Source organism: Zophobas morio, unplaced genomic scaffold (genome assembly GCF_036711695.1).
Source record: "Zophobas morio isolate AGI-343-1 ecotype UQ-CSIRO unplaced genomic scaffold, CSIRO_AGI_Zmor_V1 ptg000023l, whole genome shotgun sequence".
In the NCBI taxonomy this organism is placed as follows: domain Eukaryota; kingdom Metazoa; phylum Arthropoda; class Insecta; order Coleoptera; family Tenebrionidae; genus Zophobas; species Zophobas morio.
Window position 1 is genome coordinate 11,861,513 of NW_026972128.1, and position 13,374 is coordinate 11,874,886.

At 33.3% G+C, this 13,374-nt stretch overlaps 2 protein-coding genes across 3 annotated transcripts in view; one reads left to right on the forward strand and one right to left on the reverse strand.

Annotated features, from left to right (window-relative positions):
- Positions 1-85: 85 nt before the first annotated feature.
- Positions 86-7,143, forward strand: LOC135134761 (neuronal acetylcholine receptor subunit beta-3-like). The gene is made up of 11 exons (XM_064063592.1): positions 86-196; positions 243-563; positions 614-780; positions 1,624-1,764; positions 1,907-1,951; positions 5,818-5,924; positions 5,988-6,207; positions 6,262-6,439; positions 6,491-6,643; positions 6,694-6,860; positions 6,907-7,143. The coding sequence occupies exons 1-11, from the start codon at positions 121-123 to the stop codon at positions 7,060-7,062; spliced, it is 1,731 nt and encodes a 576-aa protein (XP_063919662.1). The 5' UTR covers positions 86-120; the 3' UTR covers positions 7,063-7,143.
- Positions 7,136-13,374, reverse strand: part of LOC135134762 (synaptic vesicle membrane protein VAT-1 homolog-like) — a 39,125-nt gene continuing 32,886 nt past the window's right edge. The window contains exons 4-7 of one of the 2 annotated variants that reach the window (XM_064063595.1): positions 8,745-9,056; positions 8,502-8,696; positions 8,168-8,451; positions 7,136-8,062 (exon numbers count right to left, since the gene is read on the reverse strand). In XM_064063595.1, the coding sequence (XP_063919665.1) occupies positions 8,209-8,451; positions 8,502-8,696; positions 8,745-9,056 (750 nt within the window). In that variant the 3' untranslated portion in view covers positions 7,136-8,062; positions 8,168-8,208. The remainder of the gene's footprint in view (positions 8,063-8,167; positions 8,452-8,501; positions 8,697-8,744; positions 9,057-13,374) is intronic. The other variant, XM_064063593.1, reaches the window with a different exon arrangement.

Here is a 13,374-nt window from a genome sequence, read left to right on the forward strand (position 1 = left end):
ACCAATCATCACGAGCCGCTGTATGCATATCGAGATAAAATGAAAAGGCACCGGAAATACGAATGTCTGCAACGATAAAGTCTTTTTCCTTTTAGTCGTTCAGCCTCGCTAGTTGTGAAAATGTTGTGTGGTGCACTAACATTTTTCATCCTTTTGTGGTCCACTGAAGCAAAATTTTATAAAACCAACGTTACAGGTAACCGTATCTTTTTGTGGGTCCAAAACATCAACAACACTTTCAGATTTCTCCAAGTGTAAAATATATTACTCTCGATCGGGAACCGTCTACAAAGACTTCTTTGAAATCAATGACGAACCACAAAACGGAAGTCTTTTAGATTTCCATTTCTCCGTAATGTCTCCCAGCGATGCTCATATCCTTTTAGCCCCATCCAGTAATATACAAAAAGGAGATCCTGTTTACGAAATAGTGATAGGAGCGGGCGGTAATACGTTTTGTGATATAAGGAGAATGCAAAAATCGGGAGTGAAAGCCACTGTCAGAATTAAAGGTTTGCTATCGGCCTTGGATCTACAGTCTTTTTGGATTCATATCAGCAAAGGTATGTGAAATTTATTCAAGGGCCGCGGTCTCTAGTGTTGTTATTCGCAGACGGAATAGTAGAAGTAGGGAAGGAAGGAGAGGAATTAGCTTTTTTAACATGGACAGACCCAGATCCGTTACCTTTGAAAGTGTTCAGTTTCAGTACGTGGCCAGGAATTGAGGCGAAATGGTATTTCGATTGCCCACGGAATGATAACAGCACTAATCATTCGAAGGTATCAATAAAACATTTTTATGTTAGCTTAGTCAAAATAAATATTTATTCTCTTGTTTTGGGAGTCACTCATTGGAGAGTGAAAATCAGCATGTCAGAAAAATACAATTTGTTTTAATAGCTCATTCGCTCATCAAAATTATTAAACTGATTGCTTGAAAACAAGCTCGTCAGATTATTTAATCGTTATATTGCCATAATTAATGTCTCTATGAAAAGTACATAGTCTAGATTAAGCAGCTGTACACAATTTTCAATAATAGATTCACATCAGTCTCTTTTAACTATTGTTATTGACCTCTAACATTACTATTTTAAACATTAATAATATATTCCCTTGCATCTATTAACAACGACACGTGGCGAAATCTGCTGAAAACTACATTCTGTATAACATGAAAGGTGAAATAATTTGACATCTTCGGATTTTATACGCAATTTTACATTTTTCTGTGTATACAATGCAAAAATACAGATTTCCGTCTCCAACTTAATCATCTGTTACCCTTCTATTGAAATTTATTAAATTCTAAACCCACAAAATAGACTTTTTAAAGAATTAGTATTAGCATACGATTATCCTGAAGTGTAAGTCTTGACCATAAAAATTTACATTGCATCTCATGAAAAGAAAAAGAAAAAAATTCTTTTTAATCCAATAAATTTGTTTTTAATTCACGTCAGTTGATATGATATACTTAATAGACTTCAAAAATTAAAACATTCTTTAAAAAAATAAAATCTATAAAAGTAAAGGTGCGAATTTTTTAGAATTAAATGCATTCTCATATTTTATTCTTAGGTGATGTGTTTACATTTAATAAAACTGTAACATATTTTTCAGAAAATAGAAAACCCCATGACTTCCCTGGAAAAACTGCGACATGACTTATTGTATCGCTACGATCCTTACGTCAGACCTGTTTATAACACGTCCAGCATTACAGTTGTGACTTTGCAGCTTGCAACAACTATTGTAACTTTAGTGAGTAAAAGAATTCTATATCCAAGGAATACTTGCTTTTATACCTGTGGGTGTTTGAAATTTACTTTTAATAAGTTTAGTAAACATAAGCTTTGAAAGTAGTAGATTAACACAGTTTAACCGAGTTTAACTGTTATTTTAGGACGAGCATAAGGCGATGTTACATTACAGCGGAACTGTTTTAATGGTAAATAATATTTAAGTAGGGGAAATGTGCCTAAAATGATCTATAATAAAAAACAAAAAATTACAGAATACTTTGAAAATAGGTAAATTGGTATTTTTATTTAAATAATTATAACTGCTATAGCAACTATTTTGACTAAATTTGGAACAATAATTATTTTGTACTGCATTGCGAAAGAGTTAGTACCTATACTTCAACAATGTACCTGATGTGAACATATTAATTTTGAATAAAAGCAATATTTTGATAAATTCACATGGGATGTAGAATTTTGTAGATAATGAAAACCCACACTTCCGATACACGTTCTGATATGGAATTTATTTCTAGTGAAGAATCTGAGCTACCCATGGACTTACAATTTTAATATATTTTTTTTCGGTATATAACATTTCTGGAGCTACCGAAGTAAAATTTTTACAAAACTTTTAACACTTGATCCATATCGTTCAAACCCTTTAAGCAGATAAACTATTTATTTATTTCCTAGTTAACACAAACTAGAGCAGTCATATAACGGAAATTTAACAGGGTTATATACCGCTGATATATTGTTGTTATAAGGTATTTAAGTTAAGTAACAAAATTATAACAAAATTTGTTGCTATGTGACGTTACAAAACAATGTTTTATTAGAAGTATATAACATCAGTACAACAATGTTATATACCACCGTTAGGGTGACGTTATGTTGCAGCTATATAACAAGATTATAACATTATTTATTGTATTCACAATTTTTTGTGGATTTTTAGGCAACTTTTCCAAAAGACCAATTTTTCAATCGTGAAAATTTCGACCTTTTATTCACCACCTTAGGTAATAATTACGTAAAGAGTTTTTTCTAGAATTCAACCTCCAGAAGTTACTTTCGGTCTCATTTCTTCGAAATCGCCTACCTTTTTTCCAGAATCTCCCAACAAAATATGTCCATTTTTACTTTTAGGGTTAAAAAAAAAACAAACCGAATTATTTCTAAAATCTTCCTGGGGGCTCATAAACTTGCTATATTTTTCGAATCAGCATGTGGAGATCTGAGTATAACCCAGAATTGTTTATAGATTTTTAGACAACTTTTTCAAAAGCTCAGTTTTTTTTTTGAAAATTTCGGCCTTTTTCGATCACCTTCGAAAATTACCTAAAGAAATTTTTTCGTACATTTCGTCCACTAAAAGATGCTTTGGTCTCATTTCTGTGAAAACTCCTACAATATTTTACAATATTCGGATGAATAGGACAGTTTTTTGGGTTATTTTAAAGAATACATTTTTCAAACTGAATATTTCTAGTTGTAGTATTAATTTATTATTTGCCTTACAGGCTTAATAATATTCCCAGTAGGGGTACAAATTAACTTAATCTACCTCAGATAAATCAATAACAATAAAAATAAATAAAATAAAATAAAATAAAAATTCGAGTGTTATGTAATAAATATTCTATTCTTTCTGGTTGCCCACCCCTTGTCATAGTTCCCTTATCTTCCATACTTCTTTCATCCAGTCCAGTCCTCTTCCATCTTCGTTTAGCACTTCTTCCTTACTTTCCTCCGATTCTCTCAATCCTTCACATCCTTCCAGCATATGCTCTATTGTTTCTTCCTCTCTCCAACATATCCTACACCTTCTGTCAGTTTCATCCATCCAAAAATTATTCTCTTTCTCTTCATTTCCACACCTAAATCTCGCCATCATTCTTTTCTTCTCTATACTCTCTCTCTCTGTGTACTTTGGTACTTCATCCTTTACTATTTTTCTATAGTCTGCATTATATCTAGACTCCGATATTCTCGATCTACGTTCTTGCTTATCTATATCCTTATCTCTTACACTCAGCTCTTCTTTCATACTCCTTCCCATTTCTCTCATTCTCTCTATTTCTTCACATGCATATCCCTTTCCTTCATAATACTTGTCCATTAATTCACACCCATTTTGTTTCTCAATTTCCCTTTCGTTCCAAACATATTTTCCCCCCTCCTTTCTTATTTCTTTCCAACATTCTTGCAATATCTTGCAATCACCTCTCTCACTGAACTTCTCTTCAAATCCAACCGCCCTTTTACCCGCTTCCACTCTCATTTTCTCCCTTTTTGTTTCTTCTCTCACTATATACCCCGGCGTATACTTTTCCAATCCCAATGTCCATTTCAAGTATTTTTCTTGCACTCTCTCTATTTCTTCATATTCCCTCCATCCCCAAATCTCAGCTCCGTGCATGAATACACTTTTGACCAAACTATCAAACATCATTATTCTTCTCTTATAATCATGTCCAAATTTTCTCTCTCCTATTCCCCATACTATTCCTACCACTTTGTTCGCTTGTTGGACCATTTCTTGAATATGCGCTCTATCTGAGTTATTGCTCTTTAATGTATATCCTAAGTACTGGAATTCTTTCACCTGTTCAATATTCTTGCCTCTCCATGCCCACTCTTCCTTCTCCTTTCTTACTTTCTTCCCAAACACCACCATTTTTGTTTTTTCCACATTCACTTCCAATTCCTTTTTTTTTACATACTTCTCCAAACTTTTAATCATTGCTTTCATTTCTTCTCTTTTCTTTGCCACAATCACCAAATCATCTGCGTACGCCAACGACCACACTTTCTCTTTGCCGACAACTGAATATTTCTAAAATCTTGCTCCGGAATCATAAACACGCTATATTTTTCAAATCTATATCTCTGAATTTTTCCCGGACCTTTAAACAACTTGTTTATTAAAATTTCGACTTTTTTGAGCACCTTCAAAAATTATCCAAAGAGATTTTTGTAGATTCAACCTCCAGAAGTTACTTTCAACCTCATTTTTTCGAAAACTCCTCCCATTTTTCCAGAATCTCCCAATAAAATATGGCAATTTTTAGGATTAAAAAAAAACTTTCAAACCGAATATTTCTAAAATCTTGCTCCGAGTCCATAAACACGTTATATTTTTCGAATCAGTGCGTCGAGATCTATAGCTTAATTTTTTTCTAGATTTTTGCACAACTTCAAAAATTACATAAAGAAATTTTTCGTACATTTCGACCTCCAAAAGATACTTTCGGTCTCATTTCTTTGAAAACTCCTACCATTTTTCCAGAATCATTCCATGCAAAGGGACATTTTTTGGAAATTTTTCAAACCGAATATTTCTAAAATCTTCGTCCGGGATCATAAACACGCAAAATTTTTCGATCACTACGTTGAAATCTATATCCCTGAATTTTTCCTAGATCTTTATCACAAATTTTATTAAAACTTCGACTTTTTGACCACCTTCGAAAATTATATAAAAATATTTTTTTATAGATTTTGATCTCCATAAGTAAATTTCGGCCTCATTTCTTTGAAAACTCCTATCATTTTTCCAGAATCGCCCAAATGAGATATTATATCAAATTTTAAAAAACTTATTTTCAAACCAAATAAATCTTATTTATAAAGAAGCCAACTCTTTAATAAAAAAATTGTAGAATTCCTTAGACTATCACGCTGTCAAGGATATTTGAAACACTTCGCGGGATTTAATCATTTGACTTGAGAAAACTGATAAAAGTAAAATCCACTATTAAACTTGATTGTAGGTATATAAACTTTTTAACTGATCGTTCTAGGCACAACTACCCAACAAAATTAAGTATCGTGTACTATATGATCGAAAAGATTTTGATACAGAGGTGGCTGTAATTGTGAAATGTCTGGTGTCACTGTTTTAGTTAAAATATTGTACCAATTACGACTCTTTCTCGTAAATCAAATAGAAAACAGAATCTGTATGATCAGATACTTTGAAAACAGCAACACAGCTGAAATTCCTTAATTACAGCCAACTGAAAATCAAATGTTACCGACCATGTAGGCTACTACTTTTTTTTAGAATTGGACAGATGAGAAACTACATTGGAATGTATCAAACTATGAAGGTATCAATAATTTACATATATTCCGACGAGAAATATGGATTCCAAATCTATATTTATTTGAGTAAGCCAAAACACAATAACATCCACCAGATTAACAATAATTTATTATTCTATTACTAAAAAGTGCCGTTTCGGATGGCAGCGACATCTTACAAGACACACTCCTCACGGTCAACTCCACAGGACATGTAAACTGGATGACCACGGTGAACATGAACTCTTGGTGCAGTCCCGACGATCTCGGACGATGGCCTAGAGATGAGCATACCTGTGACATCGTGCTTGGCTTCTTTAAAGATTTCGAAAATTTGCAACTCGTATTTAATGGAAATGAAAGCACATTTGTAAGGCAAATAAAGGGACGTGAATTTGAATGAAAAACTTAAAAAAGTTTGTAGGGCAGTCCGTATTCGTCAACATGGGCGGTTTTACAAGTGGACAGTTATTCAAATAAGGGATGGAAAAACCCTGCTGTTCGAAATTTGAATAATTTTGACCCTCCAGGCCTAACGTTGCATCTTAAATTGAGAAGAACGTCCGATTCGTACGCTATTATGCTTTTTACTCCCTTTTTTGGTAAGCTTATGTGTTTATGCAGAGGGGAAATTTCAAATGTTTTCTTTTTAGTGATAGCTGTTTCACTGTTAATGACATTTTGGGTGTCACCATTCGGGCATCTGAAGGTATCGCTAGCCTGTCTACAACTGATTTTAGCTTCGATTGTTCTAATAGGGTTAGGAATAATTATTCCCATACATTCTCAATTGGTACCAAACCTAGGTAACAATAATCACTATGCTGATATTAGGTGTAATATAATGTATTTTTAGTTTTATTGTACAGTTACAGCCTTGTAGCAACAGCTATTTGCATCGTGATTGAAACTATTGTTATTAATTTATCAAGAAATAAGCAAAAAAGTGCACTTCCCCACTTCCTGACAAAACTTCTGCTATCAGTTTTTCTAAAAATGTTCCTGTGTTTACCCGATATTAAAGTAAGTAGGCCAACTTATCTAACTAAGGTTTAATTTTATGTTTCAGTCATCTCAACACTATGGTAACTTGAATGACTCTTATTCAAAACTTAACGACCAACACCAAAGTATGTGGATTCTTCTAGGCGTGGTGATTGACCGCATCGCATTTTTCATTTATTTAGGGCTAACAGTTTATGCACTGTGTGTTGTTACCTCTTAATTAATTAATCCGCAGTATTCGAATTATTATCTGCAATTTAGGTCTTACGTTTTGTAAAATAAAAAATTTTAGATTTGGCAATTATACAATTTATTATACAGGCTTTCAAACGAACAATATGCATAGCGTTAACACATCAGTCTTACATTTATATAATATAAGCGGTAAATAGCAATATAATATATTTTAGCTTATGATAAAGATTATACACTCCTATCAACAAAAATAATGTTAAAATACAAACTTACTTGTCGTTTTATACCATCTTACATTTTTCGTATATGAAAATATATCGCACACAAAATTTACATTGTATAACTAATTACAGACATATATGTGTATTTGAAAGCTGGAGTAACAAAAACTGAATCACATATAATTTCGTAGTGTCAGAAAGCAAAAGCTTACAGACTAAAAGTTTCGTCGATATGCTTGAAAAATAGCAAATAGCAAAAATATGCACGATAAAAAATTTTCAACTAGAATTATTTGTCCTCACTTGAACTTTTCACGTAAAAACCTAACTAAGCTTGGAAAAATATTTTGTATAAAACGCTACCTAATGATTCTTTTTTTGGTCTGATTCACACAGATATGTGCTCCTGAACTTTTTTGAAAAATGAAGAACGTGCTATCTCGAAAATTGATGATTTTGCTTGAGAGGGTATCGTAATTTTCAATATAGCACCGAAATGATTAATAAACATCTTAAAACTTACGCATTAACAAATTGGTAATAAAATAAAAATACAACTTGGTGAAACAAATCATAAAATAATGGTCTCTTTTGACTGTTCACACTCTAAACTATTTTCCTATACAATATTTAAAATTAACACAGCTCAGATTAATGAATGGTAGATTAATTTGAGATCTGTTCTTAAACAACACATAAATTAACGTAGCAATATATAATTAAACACAAATGCTAAAATTTTGAGAAAACTAATTGCTCAACGCATCTAAACAATTCAACTCGAATTCTCCTTTCCCTTGGAATCTGCAAAAAAAGAACGTGTACTCAACGCTCAATTCACTCCAATTTTTACAAAATCAATAAATTTGTGCAAAAACAACATAGAACATAAAAGATATGCAAATTTACCTGATTTGTAAAAAAAGTTTGTACTATGTAGTGTGTTATCTCTATTTACCGGAATCTCCAGCAGAATCTCCATTAGTAAGTTGTTCTTCCTTCTTCTCCTCTTTTTTCTCCTCTTCCTTCTTCTCTTCTGGCTCTTTCTTCTCCTCAGAAGACTGCTTCTTCTTGTCTTCTTTGCTCTTACCTTTAGCTGGAGTCGCTGGTTTAGGCTTAGGTTCTAAGCTTGGATCCAAAATAACTTTACCGACGTTTTTCCTGTCGTGCATTTTTTGCATAGCCTCGGCAACCTGACACAAACGTATTAACATCTCACACAACCTACTTTCCAAAAACTTACGTCCTCAAGAGCCCAAGTTGAATCAAGAAGAGGCTTAATTTTTTGCTCTTGGAATAGAGCAAAAACTGATTGCACTGCTTTTCCTACGAATTCGTGTCCACCTTGTTGGAACATAAGCCTGCGCAAGTTGAAACCGCAGAGGGTTCGGTTCTCGTCAAAGAGTTTCAGTGGGGACACTTTGTCCACTTGCCACCACTAGAAAGTCGAAAGTAAATAAAGTAACATAAGTACTACTAAACTTACAGAACGAGCAGCGCTGAAGAAGCTCTTAGTTTCTCCCGTCACCACATTCGACGAACCATAAAGGATGTATTTTCCCATGGGCTTCAATAAATTGTAGCCTTTGTTGCATTCCTCTCCGCACAGACAATCTAGAACTATATCGACCCCATCCGGCAAAACTTTTCTTATTTCACTAGTGTAGTCGCTGCCACGTTCCAAAAGATGATCAATGGGCGATTTCGCATTCTTTAAAGCTTCATGTTTACCCTTGGAACAAATTCCGAAGATGGTAACGTCGGGGACGGTCTTCGCCAATTGCACCACAGCCTGGCCCTGAATAAGACAGCTCGATTTTAACAAGGTTGGAGGCGAAGACAATAATAAAGATGGCGACGTAAACTCAATTACGGGCGTATAAGATTAAGCTGAAAAAATAACGAACCACCTACATCACCAGACGATGCTGGTTTTTTTTCTTTTGTGTGGCAATTTCTTAACAATCGTTAATGAACGGCTAGGTTCTTAACGTATGGAGCAACCTTCTGGGACCCTCATCTAACCGGGTGTTTCCTTTCTGATTAAATTAAATGTTAAATTGACTTGTTTCAAGCAATCTCAGTTGCATTATGCTCGTTTATGTAATTGAAACTTGAATTAATAATTTAATTTAGCAGCGATGAATAATACCGAGATGCAGATAAGAAATTAAGATAGCGGTTGAGAATTGCTTAGGGCAGGCGAAATTAATTCAGCGCTTAAATTTTGGAGAAGGCGAAAGTGGCACAGACTAAATATAAAATTAAAATAAAAATCAGAATGATTGAAAGAAGCGTCGCGACGGTGGCGGAAAACTTACACCTAAAAATATAGCCACAGCTTAGTTCTGAAAATTGTTGATTTTTAAATTTAATTTCGGTGTTTATGCTTTTCGATGTGCCATACTATAATAAAATTCCAAATACAAATAAACGAATTTTATGACTTGTCTCAGAAATTATTGAACCTGGGATTACAGAACAATAACTACACAGATTGTTTACCATTTAAATTAATAATGCATTCTCAAGTTTGATAAACAGATTTTTATTGCAAAATACCTCACGAGAATTGTTTACATAAGATATCTCACAAAATTGATGTAACGTAATGCATTATCAAAACATTTATTCCCTCGTTATCTCAAAAAAATATTACATATTTTTGTACAAAAATACGCACGTGGTGTAGGTTTTGTTTCAAAAGCAAAGGAAATTCATTACAAATAATAATAACTGAGAGCCCTGAAAAGATAAATTCAAGATGATTCATTTCTTATTTGTTTTTTAACAACTATGTGGATGAATCATGGGGAACTGGTAAAGAATTAAGTATTAATTAGAGTAATCTTTCAGTAAACTACTCAATAATTCGTACTTGCATAGGTTACAGAAAATATATCCAGTATGTGTCATGTTTACTATAATATTATTCCATTGAGCTCAAATAATATCACGATAGTCAGACATACAGGCATATATCTATATTTCATTTCAATGTAAAGCTATCATGAACAAAGCTGCATCAGGGGCGAAATAAATAATGTCGTTTGATTGAAATGAAACTGACTCAGAGTTGGCGTTGATTGGCATGCTACATTTAGCATCACTAATCTAATTAACAAAACAATGAACCGGTAAAATAACAACAGTGGATTTACCCAACAGTCAAACCATGTAAGTTACTTTCTCCACAAATGTTTAAAAAGTAAGTATATTTTAGTTTTTCTTTTGGTTCTTATTATTTGTTATGAATCGATTAGGCTTACTTTGATTCATTTTTTTTTTATTTTGATGGCAGAACACACTTAACATACTTCTCATACGTCAAAATAGTTATCAGTTTGACTTTGGCATACCTTCATTTTTTATTAGCACAAAGGTTATGTAAGTTAATCAATGATCCATGTCTCACTTCTAAGATTTCTTTCATTTCCTTGCTTCGATTGCTAACCTGATTAAGCAATAAGGAAATATATAGAAATTGTCAAAATTTTCAAAAAAAATCTTACATTTTAATTTTTACATTCACTTAACCAAATAAATCACAGCCTTGCACTAGCCAGTGACAAAAGCGCAACAAGACGAAAAACTTTTAGAGTGAAAGCAAGAATTAAGTTGATCGAAGTAGACAATACCGGCATCGCTCGGGTATGACGCAGAGCTCTCTTACGAGTCTGGTTTTATTCGCTATAAAAAGTAATCATTTCAAATCCAGCACAACGGCAGCTTTAGCAAAAAACACTTGAACCGAATTGGATCAAGAAAAATGAATTCCGGATGTAGAATATTAAAATAATGAAGACTGCTCGCGAATGTGTGTTGAGTGAGTTAGACGGGCTGGAGAAACGTGAGCGGAAATTTAAAAGGGTCGTCGCAGAGACCCCTTTTCGTAGCCGCCGCTAGAAACGGCGCTGTTTTATTGCTGCGTGTTGGCGATCAATACCTGCGTCGTCTGGTCGCGTCGGGACGGATGGGATCGTTTGCCCACAGTAACACCCATTCCAAACTGGCACCGAGAATGAATTTATAATAATTTTTGGCGGCGATTCCGCTCGCTGAAGCAATATCCTTATCGCACTCGTTTGTTCGTTTCAGTTGTTGGGAAGTTTTTAATGTGTCTTTTGGGGTATACGAGCAAAAAGGGGTGTCTGTAGTTCGGAAAGGTCCTGAAAGGTCAACGACATCAGTCTGGAGGCGAAAGTTGCATGTGTGGTCCTGACCTTGCATGGAAAGGGAGCTTTTGGCGCATAAAGGGACTAAAATAGAAGCAAAATTTATACGAACACAAAAAATCTTTGCTAATATATTTGGGAAACGCGTGACTTTATAAAATAGATCGAAATCAACTAAATAATTTACGAATACTACTGGACACAAAAAAATGGGTCGAAAAACTTGAGCCAATACTAACCTACCCCTCTAAAGCGTGACCATATCTTGCGCGTAGTCTTACTTTCGTATAGATTTCTTTTCAAAAAGATTTTTATGAGAAAAAACCAAACCAGCTTTAGTGGTTTAAAATGATTTTCATGTCCGAACACTAAATGAAGCGTTAAATTTGAGGGCCCGAGACAACTTATTCAACACCTTCATTATTGCGACGAAATCAATGGCTATTATACTGTGATTTAATGTTAAATGTTTGCTTTTAATTATTTATTTTAATCAATAATCAGTTCCATTAATGTGTTTTTTCTTCTAGACTAAATTCATCGACCTAGGGCCCAATTTCAGGTTGACTGTGCGTCGCCGCAAACTGAATTTGCCACATAGCAACACACCAAACTGCCCACAACCCGCAACAGTCGCAAATTTGCATTACTACGACAAATTTAAAATTGGGTCGTTAGTTGATAACAAACACACTTTATTTTCGACAAACTAAAAGAAAAGAAAATTTATACACTTTTCACGAAGGTGAATTGCAGAATTGTTAAATTTCGAAAATAGTAATATTAATTAATATTTTAAATACTCCAGCTTTTTACAAAAATAATACATTTTCACCCTACTAACATTATTTTTTGCATATACTTATAAATGTTGATTTGTACAATGTAACACACGAGAAAGTATTTCAAAAATTATAAGAACCCGTGTATTTTCAAAAAATAAAATTATATTGTAAAAAAAAAACAGTTTTGTCAATCAACGAAACAAAATAGATGTTAAATATTTAGAAACTATAATTTATTAATCACCTGGTCAAAATTAATACAATTCTTTTCTATTTTGGACTCAGCTCATAACCAAAAAAAGTCGAAAATTATCAGCTGAATGTGGCACAAACATAAGATTTATATCCCAAGAGTGGACTACAAATTACGCTGAATCGTGAGGCTTTCCAAAAATAAGATTTCACAAATTTCGTGATCTCACTAAATGATCGTTTATCCTTTCACTTGACTGTACAAGACTGCCTTTTATTCTTACTTTATGTATAAGCGTGATAACAAGCGTCAAAATGCTTATCATCACACAAGCGAAGGCGGAAGTGTTGTACCCACTAGAATACCAAATTAGTCAATTAAATACTGGTGGAATTTATTTCTGTCTTTTTATTTTTATCCAACGGAGATATAGTAATCATAAATGAGTAAACACATTGTGTTTAAATACTCATTCATTTGTATGTATGTCCAAAGCGTGAATAATGCTAAATAAACGTGATTGTAAAATGGGACATTTCTTGAATTAAAAGAATTACGATTGATGGGTATAATTTAACAAACACTTAACAAATCGCATTTATAATATATGACAAGTACAGTGGTATATTTGTGTAAACAAAACTATTCTCAGGCAATATATGGTACATTGTAGTACCTATTATTCAATACTGTTCCACGTACCTCAATTTCTTATAAATATAACAAACTTGTATGTACAGAAATAATCTACCAATTGTGGTGCATGTATTTGTTTCCAATATTGATCGACCCTATTCGTCCTGTAGCGCATTAACAATTTACCGTAACATCAGTTCTGTTCGATTTATCTAATTCATTTATGAATTTTCATTTTTGATTTTGCTTGGCGGTTTCAGCTATTTTTGAAACAAATAACCTTATTATCAAATGTATGTCACATCGTTACTTAATAATATCATGAAG

Excerpts from the sequence above, each read along its gene's own strand:
- LOC135134761 (XM_064063592.1), top strand. The coding sequence starts at position 121 with ATGTTGTGTGGTGCACTAACATTTTTCATCCTTTTGTGGTCCACTGAA. Across the intron at positions 197-242 it reads TTATAAAACCAACGTTACAG|ATTTCTCCAAGTGTAAAATA; the intron begins GTAACCGTATCT and ends CAACACTTTCAG. Across the intron at positions 6,644-6,693 it reads TCAATTGGTACCAAACCTAG|TTTTATTGTACAGTTACAGC; the intron begins GTAACAATAATC and ends ATGTATTTTTAG.